This window comes from Hordeum vulgare, chromosome 7H, assembly GCF_904849725.1.
Source record: "Hordeum vulgare subsp. vulgare chromosome 7H, MorexV3_pseudomolecules_assembly, whole genome shotgun sequence".
Taxonomy (NCBI): domain Eukaryota; kingdom Viridiplantae; phylum Streptophyta; class Magnoliopsida; order Poales; family Poaceae; genus Hordeum; species Hordeum vulgare.
Window position 1 is genome coordinate 293,668,694 of NC_058524.1, and position 26,362 is coordinate 293,695,055.

Sequence of the window (26,362 nt, forward strand, 5' to 3'; positions counted from 1 at the left end):
ACCTTTTGTATCATGATCACTATACCTCACTTTGTATTTGGGATGAGTGATGTTTTTACAATCATTCCACCTTTGTTTAAACCAAGATATTTCTCTAAATCGAGATATTTACTCCGATATTGATAATAAATGACCAATAAATGCAAAGGATTTGACAAATCCTCTCTTTATTTTGAATCTAGAGGGAATGGACTACAAATGGACTAAATCAAGTCAAAACATGGAAAAGGGGTAAAGGAGGAGATATAGGGAATTATCATGAGGCACACCACAGACGCCACAACGAAAGACGACATTTCTTACGACCGCAACCGCTCATATGAGCGATCATATGGCGTGGAAACCGAGGCAGCTCATCTACGTTGAGACGAAAAAGCTCAGCTCCGCCGACGACAACGACCAGACTTCGCCCGACCTCACCCGCTTGCGGCAGCAAGGGAGGAGCATGGAGGAGTTTTGGCAGTGGCGGCTAAGGTTGCCCTCTCCGTCACACGCGAGGGCAAGGAGGGAGAAGATAAGGTTCCTCTGTTTCGCTCCACCGCAACAACAATAGATTATATTAGCTGATTGAGATCAAACTATATCTCATCTAAATAAGTTCCAATCACTCCCTTATAAGCTCCTGTAATACGATTTGCATGAAAATGCAGGAGGCATCATCTAGTTATCTAATTAACCCACACGACTCTTAAAGCTAACAAATGGTATGTGTTCGATGATTACCCGCCAGCAAGGGCGGCTCACCGCCATATGATATTTAACAGTAAAATTGTTTATGCTGCAACGTTGTTCTGAATACTATAATTCATATTTTGACAATGATTGAAAAAATAAACAAAAAAATCTGACTAGGGCGATACAACAACTACGTAAGTATGCTCTGCCCTGACAGCCTTCACACAATCTAATTTCATTGCGTTCTACAATCTTCCCACATATTTCCTACATTTCACGTTAAACTTCACTGAGTGGCAACTAAAAAATCAAGGACAGTAGTTGTCCAAACTTTAGCCAGACAAACATGAATATCCACTGTTGGAATCACCGTTGGAACATAGCAAAGCCATGAGAAAATATCCCCTTGTCAATCTGGGATTAAGTTCAGCTCTTTGAAAAAAAAGTCCATCTCATCTTTGCAAGATATTCACTTGGCTCGCTTTGCACGGCTCATCCATTTCTTTATAGGAAAAATCGACAGCTTCGGTCTTCCTGCTTCCCTTGGAGGTGGTAAGTCTGGTGATAATTCCTTCTGCTCATCTGTGTCCTTCTGATCAGAATATGGTAGCAATTCAAATGCACCCCGTGTAAAACCTCGAGCAATCTGAATAATTTCATTTAGTAAAGTGAGTTCGCTTAAGTTTATCATTGTTGAAGGTTCATGGAGGGTGTAGATGGATAAATAAATGCATGGCATGTTATACCTTCAACAAAACCCAAACTTTGAGGGAGCTACTAAGGATCCCTAATTTAGTCCTTTTGCCTGATGTCAAGTACGTGCACATCTCATGGTCCACCCTAAGCAAAAATCTTGGCCACGATTTTGGTTTCTCTGGATCTGATTTATGACCAGACACGGCCTGTTCATTGGAAAATATTAAGATAAACATTCCTTGTCCATAACTGTGACTAAAATCTTGAGTACATCATGACCTGAAGTTCTATGTCTGGAATTTTGGTTATATAAGGAGATCATATGTGCATCCAGAAATGATCTAAACAAACATGCGATTTCAGTTCCATGGGTCATCAGTATTGTTTCAAGTTATCTCTAGAAAATTAGCTACATCCAGCTGTGAGCATTCATTTCGATAGTGTATAAGGAGATCATATGTGCATCCAGAAATGATCTAAACAAACATGCGATTTCAGTTCCATGGGTCGTCAGTATTGTTTCAAGTTATCTCTAGAAAATTAGCTACATCCAGCTGTGAGCATTCATTTCGATAGTGTAACACAAACTAAAGCCATAAACCGAGGACAGACAACAAACAAGCATATGTTTGTAGAACTTACCAGGCGTCGACAGATTTCACGTTCTATCTTAGAAAAGGACGTATCAAGAGCTTCAACACGACCAATACCATGGCAGCATGGACAAGGCTCGCTGATCATGAAAGTAACACTTGGTCGAACCTGCATACCAACCAGGCATATCAACATTACCGGCAACATGATCATTTAAAGGAGGGGTGTCAGGATGACTCTAAAGTAATAAACAAGTAACAGTAGTAAGTATGTTGCCACACGAACATCATTTCAGCATTAAAATAAAAAAAACAAGAACACTCAGAAACTACTGATGACTAAACAGTTACAACCTTATTTTCAAAGAGAAAAGACAGTTATTGTTAGCTGTAATCTGTATGTTATATTTACTTAGCTACTACAAGGGTTGGGCGCGCTTTGCTGCGCCGTTGGTGTTATTGGGTTTCCTAAAAAAATTACTCACTTTGTTTCAAAATACAAGGTGTATTACTTCTTTGAAAAGTCAAACATTAAAGTTTGATTAAATTTGTAGAGAAATACATAAAAATCCATAACTTCATATCGGTATGATTAGATTCATCATGAAATGAATTTCCATACTTTTTTTGTTTAATATTGTGGATGTCAATATTCTTTGCTTTGAACTTGGTCAAAGTTAAAGAAATTTGACTTTCCAATGTTAGGAAGTATTAGTATTGGTCTAGGAGTCCTATTAGTCTATGTTTACTTTCCTTGCACCTCAAGTCTTGTGTAATATATATATGCCCCTTGGGCCTTCAACGGCTCGTGCGATGATGATCGCCGCCTCTCTTCCGCCTCACTTTTGGGCTGAGGCTGTTTCCACTTCCACGTATCTCATCAACCTTCAGCTGTCCTCTGCTTTGCAGGGCGGCGTTCCTTTCGAGCGTCTCTTTGACCGTTCTCCCGATTACTTGGTGCTTCGTCTGTTTGATTGTGTTTGCTATGTCTTCTTGCCCCTCATGAACGCACCGAACTATCCGCTCAGTCAGTTGAGTGTGTCTTCTTAGGTTATAGCAATGAGCATAAGGGATATTGTTGTTGGGATCCTGTCGGTCGTCGGATGTGTATTTCTCGCGATGTGACTTTTGATGAGTCTCATCCCTTCTACCCACGTCCATCTTCCTCGACCTTTGCAGTGGAGGATATATCTTTCCTCACTTTTCCTGACACACCTATCACTCGTGTTGAGCCCTTGCCCATCCGTCCTACTGTCGCTGCTTCTCCGACTGTTGCAGATTCGACGCCATCATCTCCCATGGTTTCCACACCTCACCTATCATCGGATTCTGCACCTTCCTCTCCGGTGACTTCTACGTCTCCACCCCCTGATTCTATCTCAACGATTCCTCCTCGTATTCTTCCATCTTTTTCTCAGCATTATACTCGTCGTTCATGTAATGTGGATGTGTCTACTGATGTGTCTTCCTCCTCTCAGCCTACCTATGGCTTGTGTCCCCGTCTGCTTCTGCCTGTTGATCGCCTTGGTTTTTCAACCGCTGGTGCTGCTGTTCTTGAGCCGACTTCTTATCGTGAGGCAATTGTTCATCCTGAATGGCAATTTGCGATGACAGAGGAGATTGCTGCTCTTGAACGCATCGGTACATGGGATCTTGTTTCTCTTCCTCCAGGCGTCCGTCCCATCACTTGTAAGTGGGTCTACAAGGTTAAGACTCGCTCCGATGGTTCTCTTAAGCGTTACAAAGCTCGTCTTATGGCTCGTGGTTTTCAGCAGGAGCATGGTCGTGATTACGACGAGACTTTTGCTCCTGTGGCCCATATGACCACTATTCGTACACTTCTTGTCGTGGCCTCTTCACGCCACTGGTCTGTCTCTCAGCTTGATGTTAAGAATGCCTTTCTTAATAGTGAGTTGCGTAAGGAGGTATATATGCAACCACCATCTGGGTATTGTGTTCTTGATGGCAATGGTATGTCGTCTTCGTCGCTCTCTCTATGGCCCTAAGCAAGCCCCCATGCCTGGTTTGAGCGTTTTGCCTCCGTGGCGACTGCCGCTAGTTTTTCAGCGAGTGCTCATGATTCAGTATTGTTTGTCCATCTTTCACCTTGTGGTCGGACTCTTCTTCTTCTATATGTCGATGACATGATCATCATTGGTGATGACCCCGAGTATATTGCCTTTGTAAAGGGCCGTCTTAGTGAGCAGTTTCTTATGTCCGATCTTAGACCTCTTCGCTACTTTCTTGGGATTGAAGTCTCTTCTACCTCTGATGGCTTTTTTATATCTCAGGAAAAGTATATCCAAGATCTTCTTGCTCGTGCTGCTCTTACTGATGAGCACATTGTTGAGACTCCCATGGAGCTCAATGTTCACCTCAGTCATACTGATGGTGACCCCCTGCCTGATCCGACGCATTATCGCCATCTTGTTGACAATCTTGTCTATCTAGCTGTCACTCGTCCGGATATCTCTTATCCGGTTCATATTCTGAGTCGGTTTGTCTCCGCTCCCACTTCGGTTCACTATAGTCACCTCCTTCGTGTTCTCCGATATCTTCGGGGCACGATCTCTCGCCGTCTATTCTTTCCTCGCTCCACTTCTTTACAGCTTCAGGCCTATTCAGATGCTACGTGGACTAGTGATCCCTCAGATCGCCGTTCACTTTCTGCTTACTGTGTTTTTCTTGGTGGTTCTCTCATTGCCTGGAAGACGAAGAAACAGACTGTAGTTTCCCGTTCGAGTGCAAAGACTGGGTTACGAGCTATGGCTCTTTTGACGGCAGAGGTGACTTGGTTACAATGGTTACTTCTGGATTTTGGTGTTTCTGTCACTACACGTACTCTGCTATTATCTGACAGTACAGGTGCTATTAGCATTGAGCGCGATCCTGTGAAGCATGAGCTCACCAAGCATATTGGTGTTGATGCTTTTTATGTGCGCGCTGGTGTGCAGGATCAGGTTATTGCTCTTCAGTATGTGCCTTTCGAGTTACAGCTGGTGGATTTTCTGACGAAGGCCCAGACTAGAGCACGACATGGCTTCTATCTCTCCAAACTCAGTGGTGTTCATCCACCATGAGTTTGAGGGGGGGTGTTAGAGTACTATATATATAGCCATGTAACCTTTTGTATTTACCCTATTGTAAAAGGGGTTTCCTACATATTCTACACACCTGTACATATATATATACTGGCCTATGGCCTTCTGGAAATACAAGCTGCATATTTCCTAACATGGTGTTAGAGTTTTTTATTTTTTTCGGGCGCCGCAACTCGTCCTCCCGATCCAATCTTCTATTCCGCCGTCCTTGCCTTCTCTTGCTGGCCGTCGCTATCTTCCCCATCGCGTGCCTCTTGCCGAGCCGTTGGTACTCCTTCTACTCCCGGACGCCACTCAGATCGATCTACGCGGACGTGTCGTCACGTTGCACTGTGCCTCAATCTACACCATGATCGATACGTCGGCTCCTTCCCAGCCCGTCCGCTGGATCCCGTATCCGTGTTGATTCGTTGGATGTCACGCTGCCTGCAGCAGAGCTCCAGCTCGCATGTGCAATTTGGGGAGCTGTTGGATGGAGTGCTGCTACCTGCTACGTGGTGCTACTATCTGCCACGTGGTGCTGCAAGTCACACCATGGATCTGGCTTTCGCAGTCCGTCACCATGGATCTGGCTTTCGCAGTCCGTCTGCCTGATTGATTCAGCTATCTGTCTTGGTCCGCTTCTTGATCACGTAAAAAAAACTTCATGTTTCTTCTGCTGCCTTTGCCGCTAGTTTTTCCGCTGCCATCGCATCTTCGTCTAGCATGTGCTTTTTTCGCTGCGTCCATCAAATTCGTTGATATTTTGTGTTTCTCATGCCATGCGAGTCCACCATACCATTGTCCGTCAGCCTTTTTCCGGTACCGATCCTTTCTATACAACTTTTGTGGCCTATTTGTCCTTGTTGTTTTCTATAGGATTTTCTGGACTTCTTTTGCATTGTCAATCTACGTCCATCGTGCCTTAACCGCTGAGCTTCTTTCGTCGTCGGTTGTCGTGGACTATGATTTTCTGCGCAATGCTTTATTCTCTTGATTTACCATCTTCTTTTGACAACCCATCTTCTCTTGATAGTTATGTTGTATCTTCAAGTGATGCGGTGTCTTCCTCTGATGTGACATCTCTTCATTATCCACTTTGGCTTGACTCGATAGGTTTTGAAGACTCTTCGTGCTATGACAACATTCTTAAAACGCGGATTTGGATTATCATTTTTTTAGTATTACACTTCTTCAAATGCAATGCTATTGCATACGCTTTGCATTTGAGAGGGGGTGTTAGGAAGTATTAGTATTGGTCTAAGAGTCCTATTAGCCTATGTTTACTTTCCTTGCACCTCAAGTTTTGTGTAATATATAGCCCCTTGGGCCTTCAATAAAGATAGGTTGCGTATATCCTAACATACAAAACCTAATACCCCTTATATTTTGGAACTGATGGAATGTTTAGTTTGGCAGGTGAGGGAGATGATTGAGTGTATTTTATTTTTATTCATAATACGGTAATTTGATGGGTCTTTCATGGTGTGGTTCTGTGTTATCCACTAACCAACATATATTTTTGTGAGGGGAATTTCTGTGTCGGTGGATGGATGTACTACATTGGTGCTACAGTACCATATGATCACGTTTCTTCTTTCCAGGTGGTGGGAGGGGTGTGCGGGAATGATATGTTTTTATAGGTTAGCTGATGCTGAATGATTTAAAAAATCGTTGGCCAGGTCAAAATCGTAAACCAAATCCGAAATTGAATGCCTCGATAGAATGAAAAGAGTTGTAAAATTCAGGAACATAGAGAATTAAAAGAATTGAATGGGAGAGCTCCTTGAGAAATTGTTGGCCCGGTCAAAATCGGGTGACCCAGATCTAAATTGAAGACCTCAATTAATTGAGGGTCCTTGAAAATTAGAAAGCATAGTGTATAGTATAAAAGAATTGAATGAGAGAGCTTTCAAAAATTGTTGACCGGGTCAAAATCGATCCAAATCACTCACGATGCCATCTTCGATGAAGAGGCAAGCTGGGATTGGGTGGCTGGAAGCCCATATCCACCCTTCAGCAACTCCATTGTCACGATGACCAAGCAACCTGCTCCTGCCACACCAAGTACAGCTGCAGGGGGAGCACCTTCCCCTGTTCCTGCACCATCTCCTGCTGCACAGCCGTCTCTAGCACAGCCGTCTCCACAGCCAACAGAGCGTGAGTTCGTGTCACTGCCTCGCAATCACAACGAGCGGGTGGATGCTCTCATGATGACACACCCCTGCGCTACTGTGGCATTAATAATGTGATTGGCAACGCCATCATTCCTGGATAGGCGAAACGGAAGCTCGTCGGCGACACTCTACCTTGTGTGTGAAGGAGAGCCAAGCTCCTTCGCTGAGGCAGAGCGCGATGCGGCAGGGCGGGAAGCTATGAAGGAAGAAATGGATGTCATAGAGCGAGACAACACCTGGGAGCTTGTACACCTACCACGCAGCCATCGCCCATTTGGCCTACAATGGGTCTTCAAATTGAAGAAGAACGAGGCCGGCGCCATCGTCAAACACAAGGCACGCCTCGTCGCCAAGGGGCACGTGCAGCAGCCTAGGGTCGACTTCGGAGAAGTCTTCACCCCCTTCGTGCACCTTGAGTCCCTTATCCTTCTCCTTGCATGTGTCATGAGAGGCGGCCTGTCCATGTGGTGGACGTGAAATTTGCATTTCTGAATGGAGTACTGGAGGAGGAGGCCTATGCGTAGCAGCCGCCTGGGTTCATCATCGCCAGGTCTGTGATCTTGGGATCCTCTCCTTCTAACCGGGGCTTAAGGTACACCACGGCAAATATGTGATCACTTTGAATCAGAGAAACTATGCCACGAGCATCCTCGACATTGTTGGGCTGAGGAATTGCAATCCCTCGCCCACATCCATGAAGGAGCAACTCAAATTGAGTCGTGGGAGCACAACACAAGAGATTGATGCCACGGAACTGGCAGATCAATGAAGTCTAGTACCTCATCCATGCGAGGCCTGATCTCGCCTGATCTTAACTTCTTGGTGGGTTATGTGAGCAGATTGATGGAACCCCTGCGGTGAAGCATGTTAGAGTATATATAATATAGCCATGTACACCTTCGTATTTATCCCATTGTATAAGGGGTTCTCTGCATATAGTCCACACCTGTACATGTATATATATCGGCCTATGGCCTCATGGGAATACAAGTTGCATATTTCCTAACATGGTATTAGAACCTAGGTTCTTTGTTTAGCACACGCAACATGTGCTCCTCCCGATCCAATCCCCTGCACAGCCGCCGCCGCCGTCTCCTCTTTCCCGTCGAAGGTTGTTCCGGCCGAAGACTATCTCGTGGCTGTCTCTTCTTCCCTGCTGGAGGGCACCCCATCAGTCCCGCTCCAACCGCGCCCCCGCTGGAGGCTGGCCTCGATCTGGTGATTCCCGCTCCAACCGCGTCCCCGCTGGAGGCCGCCATCTTGCCAGATCTGGTGATTCTCGATCTGTTCGCCTCGCCCCAGTATCGCCAGCTCCCGCCACCGTCTCGCCGGACTCAGCCGTCTCCAGTTGCTGCCTGATCCCGTGGCCCGGCTGCAGCTCCAACTCCCGCCCGAGCCGCCGGCTGCAGCTCCCTCCCCAAGTCAACCTCGCCGCCAGGTCTCCTCTAATCGCCCGTCGCCGGATCCTGCTGCCATCCTCTGGATCGAGCGCCCTGGCCGCTGCTGATCCTAGATCCAGCCGAGTTCGCTCCGTTCCACTGCTGGACATCTCTGCTGCCGCCGGGAGATATTCCTAAAAAAAACAATGTCTGCTGCATCAGGCTACGTTGTTGTTCCTCGTTGTCCGGTGATTTTTTATGGCACTAACTACACCGAGTTCATTGGCTTCATGCACATTCACATGCGTGGCATCCGTCTATGGGGCGTTCTTTCTGGCGAAGTCCGTTGTCCACCACGTCCGGTTCCTCCTGTGGCCCCCACTCCGCCGACGCCACCGGTTCTTCCTGCGGATGCTAATCAGTCTGCGAAGGATGCAGCTAAGCTTGCTGATGAGGCCGTTGTTCGTACTTATGATGAGCAGGTTTTGATTTATGAGGAGGCTCTTCAGGCGTATCATGGTGCTCTGTCTGTTTACACCCAGTGGCTTGATGATTATGCTCGTGCTGCAGCTGTTCTCACTGCTAGTGTTCTGCCCCAGTTTGCCTCTGAGTTTCTGGGTCTTCCTACTGTCTTTGAGATGTGGACCCGTCTTCGTCAGTGATATGAGCCCTCTGGTGATGCCTTATACCTCTCTGTGGTTCGTCAGGAGCATGCTCTTCAGCAAGGTGACTCCACTGTTGATGATTTCTATGCACAGAGTTCTGCTATCTGGCGCTAGCTTGATTCTCTCCGCAGTGCTGGTTGTCGTACTTGCCCATGTTGCCAGGCTGTACAGGCCAATTTGGAGTTTCATCGTGTCTACGAATTTTTGTCTCGGCTCCGTAAGGAGTTTGAGCCCCGACGTGCTCAGTTGTTTGCTCGTGGCCGCATTTCTCTCATGGAGGCACTTTCTGAGATTCGTGCTGAGGAGACTCGCTTGCGTGGTGCTGGTTTACTAGAGATTCCCTCTATGCTCGCTGCTCGAGCCCCTGCTACGCCACATGCTGCACCGACTTCGTCTCGCTCGAGTGCTCCGCCGCTCTTGTCCACTCCTCCTGGCGGCTCGGGCCGCCCCCGTCCACATTGCGGCTACTGCAACCTGGATGGTCATGTTGAGTCTCAGTGCTTCTGGAAAAAGAAACACCTGCGTCAGGCGCGATCATCATCTTCAGGGACTTCGTCTACTACCTCGACATCTTCAACCACCGCTTTGACTGAGCGGGATATTCTGAGACTTAAGCGTCTGCTTGCTGCTTCAGATTCTTCCTCGACGGGTACTGCTGGTTCTGTGACTGATGCTTCTCGCACTGAGCAACCACCTTCTACACAGTCAGGTACATCCCCATGGATTCTGGACTCTGGAGCTTCTTTTCATATGTTCTTCTCATTCTTCCACTCTGTCCTCTCTTCGTTCGCTTGATTCTCCCGTTCATGTCCTCACTGTTGATGGTACTCCTCTTTCTGTCGTTAGTAGAGGCAATCTTACCACTCCTTATTTTGTCCCTGATGTTGCTCATGTTCCTAGACTTACCATGAATCTGTTTTCTGCTGGTCAACTTACTGATTCTGGTTGTCGCGTCATCTTGACGTTGACTCTTGTTCTATCCAGGACCGTCGCACGCACACTCTGGTTGGGGCTGGCCCTCGCCGCCATGATTCTCAGGGTCTTTGGGAGTTAGACTGGCTTCATGTTCCTTCCGCTGCCACCACTATCGCCAGTTCCTCCGCTTCGGTCGCCTCTACTACCGGTTCCTTCCAGCAGTGGCATCATCGACTTGGTCATCTTTGTGGTTCTCGCTTGTCATCTTTAGTTCGTCGAGGTCTTCTGGGGTCTGTCTCAGGAGATGTCTCTTTAGAATGTCAGGGTTGCCGTCTTGGCAAGCAGATTCAATTACCATATTCGCATAGTGAGTCGGTGTCTAAGCGTCCTTTTGATTTAGTCCATTCTGATGTATGGGGTCCGGCTCCCTTCGCTTCGAAAGGGGGTCATAAATACTATATTATTTTCATAGATGATTTCACTCTTTACACATGGCTTTATTTCATGACTTCTCGTAGTGAGGTGTTGTCTATTTATAAGCGTTTTGCTGCCGTGGTTCACACTCAATTCTCTTCGCCCAATCGTGTGTTTCGTGCTGACTCTGCTGGCGAGTATATTTCTAAGATGTTGCGGGGTGTTCTTGCTGAGCAAGGGACTCTTTCTCAGTTCTCTTGTCCTGGTGCTCACACTCAGAATGGCATGGCTGAGCGAAAGCATCGTCATCTTCTTGAGACGGCTCGTGCATTAATGATTGCTGCCTCTCTCCCGCCTCATTTTTGGGCTGAAGCCGTCTCCACCTCCACCTATCTCATCAATCTACAACCTTCCGCTACTCTACAGGGTGGTGTTCCTTTCGAGCGTCTTTTTGATCGTTCTCCTGATTATTCGATGCTTCGCTTGTTTGGTTGTGTTTGCTATGTTCTTCTTGCCCCTCGCGAACGCACCAAACTGACCGCTCAGACTGTTGAGTGTGTCTTCTTAGGCTATAGTGATGAGCATAAGGGCTATCGTTGTTGGGATCCTATCGGTCATCGGATGCGTATCTCTCGGGATGTGACTTTTGATGAGTGTCGTCCCTTCTACCCACGCCCATCCTCCTCGACCTTTTCAGTGGAGGATATCTCTTTCCTCACTTTTCCTGATACACCTCTCACCGCCCATCGAGCCTTTGTCTATTCGTTCTACTACCTCTGCTTCTCCATCTCTTGCCGATTTGCCACCACCATCTCCCACGGTTTCCACCCCTAGCATGTCACCGGCTTCTGCACCTTCATCTCCGGTGACTTCTTCGTCTTCACCCCCCGATTCTACCTTGGCGATCCCTCCTTGCATTGTTCCATCTTTTCCTCAGTGTTACACTCGTCGTTCACGTCATGTGGATGCCTCTGCGGATGTGTCGTCGTCCTCATCTCAGCCTCCCTATGCCTTGCGTTCTCAGCCTCGTCTGCCTATTGATCGCCTTGGGTTTCCCACCGCTGGTGCTACTGTTCTTGAGCCGACTTCCTATCGTCAGGCTGTTGTTCATCCTGAATGGCAGTTTGCGATGGCAGAGGAGATTGCTGCTCTTGAACGCACCGGTACATGGGATCTTGTTTCCCTTCCCCCTGGCGTCCGTCCCATCACTTGTAAGTGGGTCTACAAGGTTAAGACTCGCTCCGATGGTTCTCTTGAGCGTTATAAAGCTCGTCTTGTGGCTCGTGGCTTTCAGCAAGAGCATGGTCGTGATTACGACGAGAATTTTGCTCCTGTGGCCCATATGACCACTATTCGTACACTTCTTGCCGTGGCCTCTGTATCTCAGCTTCATGTTAAGAATGCCTTTCTTAATGGTGAGTTGCGTGAGGTGTACATGCAGCCACCACCTGGGTATTCTGTTCCTGATGGCATGGTATGTCGTCTTCGTCGCTCTCTCTATGGCCTTAAGCAAGCCCCCCGCGCCTGGTTTGAGCGATTTGCCTCTATGGTAATTGCTGCTGGTTTTTCAACCAGTGCTCATGATCCAGCATTATTTGTCCTCCTTTCTCCTCGTGGTCGGACTCTTCTTCTTCTCTATGTTTATGACATGATCATCACTGGTGATGACCCCGAGTATATTGCCTTTGTAAAGGCCCATCTTAGTGAGCAGTTTCTTATGTCTGATCATGGACCTCTTCGTTACTTTCTTGGGATTGAAGTCTCTTCTACCTCTGATGGTTTTTTATATCCCAGGAAAAGTATATCCAGGATCTTCATGCTCGTGCTGCTCTTATTGACGAGTGCATTGTTGAGACTCCCATGGAGCTCAATGTTCACCTTCGTGATACTGATGGTGATCCCCTACCTGACCCGACGCGTTATCGTCATCTTGTTGGCAGTCTTGTCTATCTAGCTGTCACTCGACCGGATATCTCTTATCCGGTTCATATTCTCATTCAGTTTGTCTCCGCTCCCACCTCGGTTCACTATAGTCACCTCCTTCGTGTTCTCCGATATCTTCGGGGCACGATCTCTCATCGTCTATTCTTTCCTCGCTCCGGTTCTTTACAGCTTCAGGTCTATTCCAATGCTACGTGGGCTAGTGATCCTTCAGATCGCCGTTCACTTTCTGCTTACTGTGTTTTTCTTGGTGGTTCTCTCATTGCCTGGAAGACGAAGAAACAGACCGTAGTTTCACGTTCGAGTGCAGAGGCTGAGTTGCGAGCGATGGCTCTTTTGACGGCAGAGGTGACTTGGTTACGGTGGTTACTTCAGGATTTTGGTGTTTCTGTCACTACACCTACTATGCTCTTACCTGACAGTACAGGTGCTATCAGCATTGCGCGCGATCCTGTGAAGCATGAGCTCACCAAGCACATTGGTGTTGATGCTTTTTATGTGCGTGCTGGTGTGCAGGATCAGGTTATTGCTCTCCAGTATGTGCCTTCCGAGTTACAATTGGGGAATTTCCTGACGAAGGCCCAGACTAGAGTGCAACATGGCTTCTATCTCTCCAAACTCAGTGTTATTCATCCACCATGAGTTTGAGGGGGGGGTGTTAAGAGTATATATAATATAGCGATGTACCCCTTCGTACTTATCCCATTGTATAAGGGGTTCTCTGCATATAGTCCACACCTGTACATGTATATATATCGGCCTATGGCCTCATGGGAATACAAGTTGCATATTTCCTAACAGAGCACATGGGCGCCGTGAAGCAGCTGTTGTGCTACATGGCCGCACAATAGAGTACGGTCTCTCCTGTCCGCGTAGTTTAGGGGAAGAAAACTGGTTGGCCATTCAGAAAGCGACCGACATTGACACCATGAAGAGCACATCCAAAGCTCTATTCTTCCTCGGCGGCGGCCGGGTAAGCTGGCAATCAGTCAAGCAGCAAGTTGTGACTGTCTTCCTGAAAAGAAGAGTATGTCGCTGCAACAACTGGGGGAAGCCAAGCCGTTTGGCTAGCATGGTTGCTTGGCAATCATAAGGGCAAGAAAGCTGACACCATCAAGCTGAAGATGAACAGTATGTCCGCATCGTTGTCCGGTATCATTTCATCCCCGAATTTTTGGAGAATGGGAGCATATTTGCTTATTTCATTGGCACCAAGGACCAGCTAGGACCAACTCTCAACATCCTAAGTTCCTAACAAAGGCATTAGGGAGAGTTCGTTTCCATGAGCTCAGCACAAGGATTGGAATGGTAGCTGTAATCCTTGTGTTGTACTCCCTCTGTAACAAATGCAGGACGTTTTTTTGTAGCCAACTACACCAAAAAACGTCTTATATTTTGTTACAGAGGGAGTATTTACTTAGCTAGTACTAGTATAGGCCGGCTGGAGCTTTCTTAGTAAGATACTGTATGCAGGTAGACAGCTAGTAGTCAATTTGCTTTTTGGATGTACTAGCAGCTGCTAGAGCTGCATGATCGTTTTAGCATACGCAACCCACTTTGCCCATGTACTCCTATTATATATAGACCTCAGGGCAGCAATACAGGCAATAGCCTCAGTAACACACTATCCTGTGTTCAGCCCCAGCTCCCATCTGCCTCTCTATCTCAGCCTGAGTTCTAACAGTTGATGCACTCGAACTTCTGAATTTGGCAGTATTCAGATGCTGACATAGAGTGTTTTCTGCCAAAATCCCCGTATACTGGAAATTCAGTATAAACCATGACCTTGGGAGAGAAAAGACAAACCTTGAGACAAGAAGAAAAAGTTTGAACGCACACTGACAACAATATGAACTTCTGAATCACTCTTTTATGTTCACAAATTTCAATATAGAGAATAGGTATTCTCATTAAAACTATGCCCTTTTTAGTCAGAGTTTGCACCCTAACAAGCATAGGTAAGGCAAATTGTGGATCAGAACGATGGATGATTAATCAGTTCAGGATACCTCACCTACAATTTATTGTATTTATGTCTTAAACTTAAAAAGGAAAATGGACCACAAATGTGGCAATAGTGATTTCTCTTATTTCTTTTTGTTTATTTAGCCTTCTTTGGATACCCTTGGTTTCATCAACTTGTTGCTCAATATGTACTGTATAATCAGATAAATATGTGTTCATGTTATTGTGAACCTCTTAGATAAATGTCAGCATGCTGGCAAAAGTGATCCAAACAATTACGAGTTTGAAAATTGAAGTTTCCAGTGTACAAGAACTTAGTGTCAGCATGCTGGCCAAGTGTCAGTAGCACTTACCCTTTTTCTAGTTATTTCCATCAAACCTAGCTTTGACAATTCTGAAACACCAACAGTTGAGCGGTCCTTTTCTACTGCTTTCTTCATTTCTTCATAGACTAATCTTTTGTTTGCTGGTGGGAAATGCTAGATTAGATCAAGAATAAAAAAAGGAGCAAGAAAATACGCATAATCTTATGGGCATCATTAAGCGCAAGAAATATTGATAAAATAACCAGGAAGGAATTTGTCTCAACCATCAGAAGAAAAATGGGAATGACATAACAGATTGGCCACGATGTCAGCTAACAATCTAACCAACTATGCACGATGCCCAAATGGTACAAGTAAAAGGGGTGTTCTCTATTACCTGTAGTGGCCTTAATTCAGAGCATAAGCAAAGCTCTTAAAATTCCATGAAGATTCAGTTTTGAACTGAATGCACTTTCTAAATTACACATCATGAATTTCCCGTCAAACGAGAATGATGGCCCACACAAAATCTAGTCAAACAATATCTAACTTTTGCAAAGTATCCAGATCAGATGCCTAATATTCTTCTAGAGATATACTGAGCGAAATTAAATCATTTTTTGTTGATACTCCAACTAAATTTACAGCATCCAGTTACAAATAACAACTTAACAGGTAAAGAAGCATTTGTAGGACAAACACCAGACTAAATCTTACTGACAGGACTAATGATATGCAAGTGTTTGAGTACAAAATGTAATATACTGTTCACTAATAAACCAATGCCGTTAAATGAAATCTTATACTTGTTTTTTACAGACAAACTAGCAATTTAACATCAACAAGCAACATCATTTGCTAGGTAATTTACCTAGCATATGAGCACATGAGAAGGTACAGGTCACAGAATGGTATTCGATGAAACTGCATTCTTGTAAATTCTAAAACATCAGCCTGCGCAAATGATACTAACACTGTTTTTGAGTCGAACGACTAGCTGCGACTAGTAGTCGCAACCGCAAGGTCGACTCACCATGTTGACTAGTTGACGAGTCCCAACTGCAGGGTCGACTTGCCAAGAGTCGCTACCCCAGAATGACTCGACTCGGAAAAATTGGATGCTAGTATACGATATAAAATTGTATGAGATAGTCCAGTATCAACGGGTTGGCAGAGAAAAAAAACATAAATGCAAGTTTAGTGAGAATCTGTAAAACAATGCACAATCCTGGATATGCATTTACATGACATTATTAGTTCTACCAGAGTCAAGGGTAATATCTTACAATCATCTGTCATGTCGATAAAATCAACAACAATGATCCCACCAATATCCCTCAAGCGCAGCTCGCGAGCAATCTGTGTTGAAGAAATTTCAAGATCAGCAATCAAATCCGGTATGTTAGGAAGTATTAGTATTAGTCTAGGAGTCCTTATTAGTCAATTAGTATTAGTCTAGGAGTCCTTATTAGTCTATGTTTACTTTCCTTGCACCTCAAGTCATGTGTAATATATATATGCCCCTTGGGCCTTCAATATAGATAAGTTGCATATTCCTAACATGGTATTAGAGCCTAGGTTTAGGTCTCCGGACGCTGCAACTCGTCCTTACGATCCAACTTTTTTTTTCTTCTCTCGATCGATCTGTTCTGGGTCGATCTCGTCCTCCCCGTCATGCTCCCTCACCCCGGCGCGTCGGCTCCTCCCTGCCTCGCCGTCTCGCGCTGCCTCGTCTCCCGTCGCTGGTCCAGGACCAGCCGCCACAGGTCGCGCCGGTCTCCTGCCTCGGATCCAGCCGCCATCCGCCTCCAGCCGCCGCCGCCTCATCCCGCTGGATCTCGCGCCCCCAGCCGCCGCCAGATCCCGCCGCCTCCCTCCTTATTTCGGTGGATCTTGCAGGTCTCATGCTGCGGTGGTGGCGCCGTAGTCGAGGTCGACGAGCTGGTGGCCCTGCACGCCGAGGTCGCGGTCGATGAGGCGCTCGACGTGGACGAAGCGGTCGACGCGGCAGGGGATGGGATGCCTCGTCGAGGAGGGCCCCGAAGAGCGGGTGCTTGTCGCCCCTAGATCGATACAGACACGGGTGCCTGCACTGGCCGCTACTCCCTCCAGGATGTACGCCGCCGTCGACTTCCTGGCCGCCGGCCCCGCTGCTTCCCCCCGCTGCAACGTCTCCTCACAGCCCCGGGTGGCCGCTAGAAGTCAACCACCCTGCAGCAGGTCTTCCATCCAGATTGATGCGCTTGCCTGCAGGATTATCTACTGTGTTTCCTGTTGTGCGTTGCTGCTAGTGCTACTATCAGCCACGTGGTGCTGCTAGTCACACCATAAATCTGGTTTCCACAGTAAAAAAAAACTCATGTTTCTTCTGCTGCCTTTGCCGCTAGTTTTTCCTCTGCCATCGCATCTTCATCTAGCATGTGCTTTTTTTCTTTCCGCTGCGTCCACCAAATCCGTTGATATTTTGTGTTTTCTCATGTCATGCGAGTCCACCATACCTTAGTCCGTCAGCCTTTCTCCGGTCCTGATCCTTTCTATGCAACTTTTGAGGCCTACTTGCCCTTGTTGTCTTTTATATGATTTCCTGGACTTCTTTTGCATTGTCGATCTACGTTCATCGTGCCTTATCCGCCGAGCTTCTTTCGCCGACGGTTGTCGTGGACTATGATTTTCTGCGCAATGCTTTATTCTCTTGATGTGCCATCTTCTTTTGACAACCCATCTTCTCTTAATACTTATCTTGTATCTTCAAGTGATGCGGTGTCTACCTCTGATGTGCCATCTCTTCGTTCTCTTCTTCGGCGACTCGACAAGTTTTGAAGACTCTTCATGCTACGACGACACTCTCAAGACGCGGATTTGGATTATCATTTTTTTTAGTATTACACTTCTTCAAATGCAATGCTATTGCATACGCTTTGCATTTGAGGGGGGGGGGGGGGGGGGGGTTAGGAAGTATTAGTATTAGTTTAGGAGTCCTTATTAGTCTATTAGTATTAGTCTAGGAGTCCTTATTAGTCTATGTTTACTTTCCTTGCACCTCAAGTCATGTGTAATATATATATGCCCCTTGGGCCTTCAATATAGATAAGTTGCATATTCCTAACACGGTACTTGAATAATCTTCCATACTTCAAATACACAATCAGTTTATGCAAGCAATATTTATTATCTTGCTCCATAGCGTGTGTATGGTTGCTGGTTACTACAAAACACAATTACCAGTTGCAGGTATGGTGTCATTGTGCAAAGCAATTCTCTAATAGGGATATCAATGCAAGTATAATTTCAGTAATAAATGGTACTCCCTCCGTTCCAAAATATAGGATGTATTAGATTTTTTCGAAGGCACACTTTTAAACTATCACCAAGTTTATAGGAACAATTTATCGGTGTTTAGAATACCAAACCAATACCATTATTTTCATCATGAAATATGTTTCATATGTTATATATCAGGTATAGTACATATAGATAATTTTCTCTATGAACTTGGTCAAAGTAGATGAAATTTAACTTCTGAGAAAACCAATGTGCACTATATTATGAAATGGAGGAGCACAGAATATCCTGATGAAGGCTGATTGTCCCAGCTGAAAGAAAAGAGAAATATGCACTATTTCATCTTAAAAAGCACAAGGTTATGAAGTAAAGTGTGGGCCATAGGACTCTGAATTTTTTATTTAGTACTTGAAATGAAATAAGGAACAATTCCTTTGTGAACCATACACGGATATCACTTCTCAAAACACAATCACCTAAATGACAGTAAGTCAGTAACACTCATAAAATGATAAAATCCTAATACTGCGCTATTATTTGATGTTATATTCTACCCGAAGGGATGCATTTGTTTTTGAATGTGCAATATAGCTACTGGCGTCTGAGCAGCCCACTCGTTAGGTCATCCTGCCTTGGGATTAGATAACCAACATTTAAAAGAACTAGTGCAATTTTGTGATAAGAGCATGTGATACATGTTAAACACCGTATACATGGGCCGGTTGAGGCTGCGCCAGGTCCAGGTTTTACTTGTCTTGTGTGCTACTCCTAGGTAGTTAGGATAGATTTCCTCTATCTAGTTAAACATGTATTCTATCTCTATCTCCCTGTCAAATCTCTCTCCCTGTTCTCTTTGGACTCCTATTGTAATCTGATCAGGAAGGCTGTTAGCCTCCGGTATATAAAACATAGCGCTGGCTCCTGCTGGAGGAGTTGAGACACTCCATACAATCTTTCATGGTATACAGAGCTGGCCCTTCCCAGCACATCTAGCTCATCCACCTCGACCGATCTCCATTACCAACCTCCGTCGACCATCACCACCACAACCATGTCCACCTCCGCTGCTATTCCCTCCACCGGCCTCAACTACAACATCTCCGAGCCCCTCACCAGGACGAATTATGTCCTCTGGCGAGCTCAAGCCCGATCCCAAATAATGGGTGCCGGCTTGTACGGGTACATCGACAAAACCATCGAAGAGCCTCCCAAGCACAGTGCCACAAAGGATAAAGAGGGCAAGGAACAGGAGGTTCCGAATCCTGCCTACGCCCCCTGGCTTGTCCAGGACCAGCAAATTGTTGCTTACCTCCTTCGGAATCTCTCCAAAGAGGTTCTGGTTCAGGTGGCTTCCCTGGAGACATCGCACGCAATATGGATGGCACTGTCCAACATGTTTGCGGTGGTCTCCCTGTCTCGCGTCAACAACCTGCGTGCAGCCCTCACCAACGCCCAAAAGAGCACACAATCAGCCTCGACCTACTTCGGCTACATGTGTTCCCTCTCCGACGAGCTCACGGCGGCGGGCAAACCACTTGGGGAGCAGGAACTCATCTCCTTCATCGTCGCCGGCCTTGACATGGAGTACCAACCACTCATCTCTGTGCTTGATGTCCGCACCGAGCCCATCACTGTCGATCATCTCATCTTCTTGGTGGCCAACTTTGACCAGCGGGTTGAGTTGTACCATGGAACCGGCGTTGGTGGCTTCAAATCTTCGGCCAACTCTGCCTCCCAAGGTCGACGGGGAGGGAGAGGGGGCTACCGCAACCAGAAGAACAGCAGCAGCAGCAGATTTTATGGTGGCAACGGTGCTCAAGGCCATCCTGGTGGCAGTGGCGGTGGTTATCCAGGAAGTGGTGGCGGCGGTGGCGGCTACCCAAACAATGGTGGCTACGGAGGCGGCCAACGGGGTGGTGGTGGCTACTACCACCCCAACAATGGCAACACCACCAATCGGCGATCTTCCTCCAACAACAACCGACGGCCTTTCCAAGGCTATGACGGCTACGAAGGCAACTGCCAAATATGTAAGAAAACAAATCACATTGCTAAGGATTGTGATTGGCGTTACACCAATGACAATTCCCAAAAAAAGAAAGTTGCAGCTGCAGCAGATGGATCCTATGGTGTAGACACCAATTGGTACATGGACACTGGAGCAACAAACCACATAACTGGAGAATTGGAGAAGCTGGCCATGCATGAGAAATATCGTGGCAATGATCAAATCTACACGGCCGCGAATGCTGCAGGTATGGAGATTAATCGTATTGGTCAATCAATTCTCAAAACCCCGCATAAAGATCTTGTACTAAAATAAATCTTGCATGTTCCTAATTCTTCCAAAACCCTTCTTTCTGTCCATCGTATTGCCCTTGATAATAATGTCTTCCTAGAATTTCACCCGTTTATCTTTTTGATCAAGGAGGGGTGTCTGTATTCAAGGGCTATATGCTTTGCTTCCTCAATAGTGCAAGTTTAATAAACAATTCTATGGTACCGTCAAACTCTCCGCTAAAAGATGGCACAGTCGTTTAGGCCATCCATCATTCACTACAGTTCATCAAGTTCTTAGTAGAAATATTCTCCCGGTTATTGGTGAGAGAAATCCCGAAACTATTTCTGATTCGTGTCAAAAAGCAAAGAGTCATCAATTGCCATACCCTGTTTCTACTAGTGTATCTACTAAACCTTTGCAACTCATTTTGTCTGATGTATGGGGTCCAGCACCCACCTCTGTTGGTCGTCATTCCTATTATGTGAGCTTTATTGATGACTACAGCAAGTATACTTGGATCTACCTCCTTAAAAAACGTTCGGATGTGTTCCAAGTTTTTCACAACTTTCAAGCTCTCGTTGAACGTCAGTTTGATAGTAAAATTCTTGCTATGCAATCTGATTGGGGCGGGGAATATGAGAAGCTGAACTCTTTCTTTCAACAGATAGGTATTTCTCATCATGTGTCTTGCCCCCATGCTCATCAACAAAATGGTTCTGCTGAACGAAAACATAGACATATTGTTGAAGTAGGCCTAGCACTTCTCGTTGCAGCCTCCATGCCATTCAAAATTTTGGGACGAAGCTTTTCTCACTGCCGTTCATCTTATCAATATGTGGCCCAGCCGCACGATTAATAATGAAACCCCAACAGAGCGCCTTCTCCATGTCACACCTGATTACAGTACCCTTCGTGTCTTTGGTTGTGCATGTTGGCCAAATCTTCGTCCCTACAACACTCACAAAGTCATGTTCCGTTCTACCCAATGTGTCTTTCTTGGATATAGTGCCCAACACAAAGGTGTCAAGTGTCTCGATGTTTCCACTGGTCGTGTATACATTTCACGTGATGTCGTTTTCGATGAGACACAGTTTCCTTTTGCTCATCTTCATCCTAATGCCGATGCTCTTCTCCGCAAGGAGATTCTTCTCCTTCCCACTTATCTGGAACTGACTATGTGGGCAATGATGATTGTGTTGATTCACTTACAACTAATTCTCCTAATTCTGTATCTAAGTGTGCTATTACAGGTGATCACAGTGCCGAGGACAGGCTGCTCCATGGTGCAAATCCGGCTCAAAATGGTGCACAAACCTGCCCAGTTGGTGTCCCACAAAATCAGCAGCAATCTCCCTCGGAATTGCCCCCGCTAATCGTGCCAGGGCTGCCAGTATCGCCTTTGGTGTCCGACACTCCACCTGCTTCGCCTATTTGTCTGCTGCCGCGCTAATGCGGTTTGCTACCGAGCCGCGCGTCTTCACCAGGCGGGAGCCGCGCTTGTCGACTGCGCGGGATGCTCCCGCATGTGGGCGATATGAGCCTGCTTCCGCGGGTCCTTCGCCACCATCAGTTGCTCCCTTGGTCACAGAGGATCTGGCGGACGGACCAGGTGTTGCCTCGGGTCTTCCCTCTGAACCTGCGGCTTCTGTGGACACAGACACAGCTGCTGCAACGGTGCCTCGCACACGTTTACAAGCAAATGTCATTAAGCCCATTAATTACAAAGTTAAATTTGGTTTGGCAGCCTCTACAGGAGAACCACGTACCCAACATGAGGCTCTTGTGGATCCAAAATGGAAGGCAGCTATGGATGCTGAATTTCAGGCTCTTCAGGATAATCAGACCTGGCACTTGGTCCCTTCACGTCAAGGTCAAAATGTGATTGATTGTAAGTGGGTTTTCAGGATCAAACGAAAGTCTTATGGTACAATTGATCGGTATAAAGCCAGACTCGTTGCCAAGGGTTTCAAGCAAAGGTATGGCATCGACTATGAGGATACTTTCAGTCCTGTTGTTAAAGCCGCTACCATTCGCCTTGTTTTGTCCATTGTTGTATCTAGAGGATGGAGTCTACGACAGCTAGATGTGCAGAAGGCATTTCTTCATGGTGTTCTGGAAGAGGATGTTTATATGAAACAACCTCCTGGGTTTGAAGATAAGAACAAATCATCTTATGTGTGCAGACTCGATAAGTCTCTTTATGGACTAAAGCAGGCCCCGAGAGCATGGTACTCACGTTTGAGCACAAAATTGCAGCAACTTGGTTTTGTTCCCTCAAAGTCTGACACATCACTGTTCCACACATATCCATCTTTGTGCTTATTTATGTTGATGATATAATTGTGACCAGTTCCTCCAATGATGCAGTAAAAGCTCTTTTGTCTGACTTGAACTCTAAGTTTGCTCTCAAGGATTTGGGTGATTTGCATTTTTTTTCTGGGTATTGAGGTTCAGAAAAACAAAGAAGGTGGTCTTCATCTTTCCGAGGAAAAGTATGCAGCAAATCTCTTGAGAAGAGTTGGACTGCAGGGCTGTAAACCTTAACCCACACCTTTGTCTAGCTCCGAAAAACTTTCTCTCACTGCAAGGGGACTATTGAGCCAAGAAGATGGCGCCAGATACCGGAGCTTGATAGGTGCACTTCAGTATTTGACCCTCACTAGACCAGATATCTCTTTTTCAGTCAATAAGGTTTGCCAATTTCTTCATGCACCCACTACTGCTCACTGGACTGCACCCAAACGCATTCTTAGATATGTGAAGCATACTTTGAATGTTGGTCTTACCTTCAGTAAATCCTCATCCACTCTTGTGAGTGCCTTCACTGATTCTGACTGGGCAGGATGTCTAGATGACAGACGGTCCACAAGAGGGTTTGCAATTTTCTTTGGACCTAATTTGATTTCATGGTGTGCAAAGAAACAGGCCACGGTATCAAGATCAAGCACTGAGGCAGAATACAAGGCATTGGCAAATGAGACAGCAGAAATTATTTGGGTTAAGTCCTTGCTCAAAGAACTTGGTCTTCATAATACTCAAACTCCTTGTCTCTGGTGTGATAATCTTGGTGCTACCTACTTGGCTGCTAATCCTGTTTTTCATGCAAGGACAAAGCATATTGAGGTAGATTATCATTTTGTGAGGGAACGTGTTGCCAACAAGGAACTTGACATACGGTTTGTTCATTCCAAAGATCAAGTTGCGGACGGGTTCACAAAAGCCTTGGCCACACGCCAATTTGAGGAGTTCAAACGTAATCTAAACTTGAGGAGTGGTTTAGCTTAAGGGAGGGTGTTAAACACCGTATACATGGGCCGGTTGAGGTTGCGCCAGGTCCAGGTTTTACTTGTCTTGTGCGCTACTCCTAGGTAGTTAGGATAGATTTCCTCTATCTAGTTAAACATGTATTCTATCTCTATCTCCCTGTCAAATCTCTCTCCTTGTTCTCTTTGGACTCCTATTGTAATCTGATCAGGAAGGCTGTTCCCTCCGGTATATAAAACATAGCGCTGGCTCCTGCTGGATGAGTTGAGACGCTCCATACAATCTTTCAATACATTGATACTAATATATAGCTAACAATATAAAATTAATAGAATAGCCAAACACAACAAACAACCAGGACAGGCGCTGGTCTAAGTATAAACTACTGATATACTACCTCTATTCAAAACATAAGGCACATAAACATACATGTGATCAACTTTTTAAAACTTCGACCACTAATGTCGTTGTATTTGTCTTGCAAGATATTTGTATGTCATATATCTTTTTACTAATTTTTGTAAGCATATTATAAAGTAAAAAATCGTACTCAAGATTGTGCACTGGAGACTGAAAAGTCAAACACCCCTTATATATAATGGGAGGAGTAACAGCTCTACCACATACACGAACTGCGTCCCTTAAGTGCTACTGCAAAGTCGATAGTTTCATCGTAAATATGTTCATTCATAACAAGAAGCAAGAGCAATCTTTTCGTAGCAAACCTGGGTTGTGTACGACAAAGTGCAATGAGTTGCGTCTGTAGCAATTAATAAAGCAATGAAAGTGAATCACAACAGAAGGATAAGTTCATGACACAGATAGATTCTGTGAGGCAAATTGGAAGCAAATACTCCCTCCGTCTCGGTTTATAAGTCATTTAGGTTATGCACGCGACCAAGACGGAGAGGAAAACAAGAAAAAATAATGTTAATTTGCTAATTAATACCATTGCATGCAATGAATTGACCACTGCATGTCGTGCTAGTTAGTCTCAAGTCATTAAAATCATACACGTCCACGTCTCTTATTGGTTGATCCCTTTATTCATGTCAAAAAAACAAAAAACGAGGTAAAAGTTAATGCACCGGGCCTAAGTGTTTTGGGATTATTTGGTTTCGTAAGATGACTTATAAACCGAGATGGAGGGAGTATACTGTTTTCCTGCAAAGCAACAGCATAAAGCACATACTTGCTTTGCAGCTTCAAGATTGACATCTAAAATAGCCTTCTCCTGCGACGTCCCTTGACCAAACATACTGTGGCCACCATTCACATCAATGGAAACTAGAGCTTCAGTCTGTTCTATAATTAAAGAACCCCCATTCTGTAGCACAACCCTGCAACAAAGGAAACACTATCATATAAATATAATAAGGCAGAAATTTATAAGCATCTCTAATATCAATTGGCGTGGCTCTTTCACCAGCTCAAGTTACCGCGGGAGCTGCTAAAGCTCGACCTAACCAAAGCGTTTGACTCGATCTCCTGAACATTCGTCCTCAAGGTTCTTTGTCGCTATGGTTTTGGCAAGAAATTATGCGGCTGGCTGTGCATATTGTTCTCCTACACCAACACTAGGGTCCAACGGCATGCCCAGCGCACCGATTTGGCACTGGAAGGGCATGCGGCAAGGGGACTCCCTTTCCCCGCAAATCTTCATACTGGCCGTCGACACCATCTGCCGCTTGGTTCAGCCTGCCCTGGACTTTGGCTTCTTCTTCACCCTCGTAGGAAAATCCTGGCTAAATCCCTGTACGCTAACAACATCATTGTCCTCTGCCATCCTTTCAGGCAAGAGTTGTGGTACAGACATGCGAAAAGCTGGTGACTCAATAAGTGGTGTCTGTTGCAGGCAAATTGAACACTCGCTTGGCGTCCAGCTGTGTACTAGTATGCCATCATGGATGGCGTCGTGACGAGCGGCAGAGGCAATGGCAGGCCTACTAGACTCCCTGCAGCGAGACGTGGTACATCAATTAATCATATCTATCACATTGACCGTTGGCACAGCCCGGGCAAAACAAACACATGGCAGGCCACAATGTTACATGGGCTGGGCTTCTTTACTTTGGTACACAGGTGTTCGAACCCCTGAAAACTAGCCAAGGGAAGAAAACCAGCCGCTGAATGAAGGCATGGACGAAATATAATAGATGACACTTCATAACTCCGTCAATAATCATCCATAGATGTTGTGCCACCTAACTTTTTGGCAGTTTTAGAGTCTTTATAAGTGGAGGAAGTTAGGGTGGATTTCGGCGCCTCTGGCTCCCAAGGTTGGCTGAATTTCCCCTCTGTCCCTCCATAAATACCGCCCTAGAACATTTGTCGTCGTTTTCTCACAACAGATGCCAGGGGGTGGCTAATCGAGGTGAGAGCAAGGCTGCCGTGGAAGATCCGGGACGGGATAAGGTAGTAGCACGCGGTGGTTTACCCAGGTTCGGGGCCCTCGCGTGCAGGTAACACCCCTACTCCTGCATGTCTAATGTATATGAAGAGAATGTGTTTGTACATAGTTGCTCCTTGAGCTGTCTGGAGGAAGAAGGAGGTTGTGAGCTCTCCTCCCCTGGTGTGTGTGCGTGTGAGCATGAGAGGGGTGAGAGAATGGGAGAGAGCCTCCGTGAGCCGGCTCCCTAGGTCACCTTATAAAGGGATGCCCATGGGACAAAGGGTGGCCCACATGAACTTTACTGTTTGACGTGACGGGTGACAAGCAGGCGACAGCCT

The 26,362-nt window shown here is 45.9% G+C and overlaps 1 protein-coding gene and 1 long non-coding RNA gene across 4 annotated transcripts in view; one reads left to right on the top strand and one right to left on the bottom strand.

Moving 5' to 3' along the window:
* Positions 1 to 688: 688 nt before the first annotated feature.
* Positions 689 to 26,362, bottom strand: part of LOC123413152 (ribonuclease E/G-like protein, chloroplastic) — a 50,231-nt gene continuing 24,557 nt past the window's right edge. The window contains exons 9-14 of one of the 3 annotated variants that reach the window (XM_045106102.1): positions 24,825 to 24,972; positions 16,092 to 16,164; positions 14,854 to 14,966; positions 2,014 to 2,133; positions 1,422 to 1,577; positions 689 to 1,267 (exon numbers count right to left, since the gene is read on the bottom strand). In XM_045106102.1, the coding sequence (XP_044962037.1) occupies positions 1,145 to 1,267; positions 1,422 to 1,577; positions 2,014 to 2,133; positions 14,854 to 14,966; positions 16,092 to 16,164; positions 24,825 to 24,972 (733 nt within the window). In that variant the 3' untranslated portion in view covers positions 689 to 1,144. Of the gene's footprint in view, positions 1,322 to 1,421; positions 1,578 to 2,013; positions 2,134 to 14,853; positions 14,967 to 16,091; positions 16,165 to 24,824; positions 24,973 to 26,362 lie in introns of all 3 variants that reach the window. The other 2 variants (XM_045106101.1, XM_045106103.1) reach the window with 2 other exon arrangements.
* LOC123413153 lies at positions 9,934 to 10,597 on the top strand. The gene is made up of 2 exons (XR_006613683.1): positions 9,934 to 9,974; positions 10,250 to 10,597. It is a non-coding gene; the product is annotated as an uncharacterized LOC123413153 (long non-coding RNA).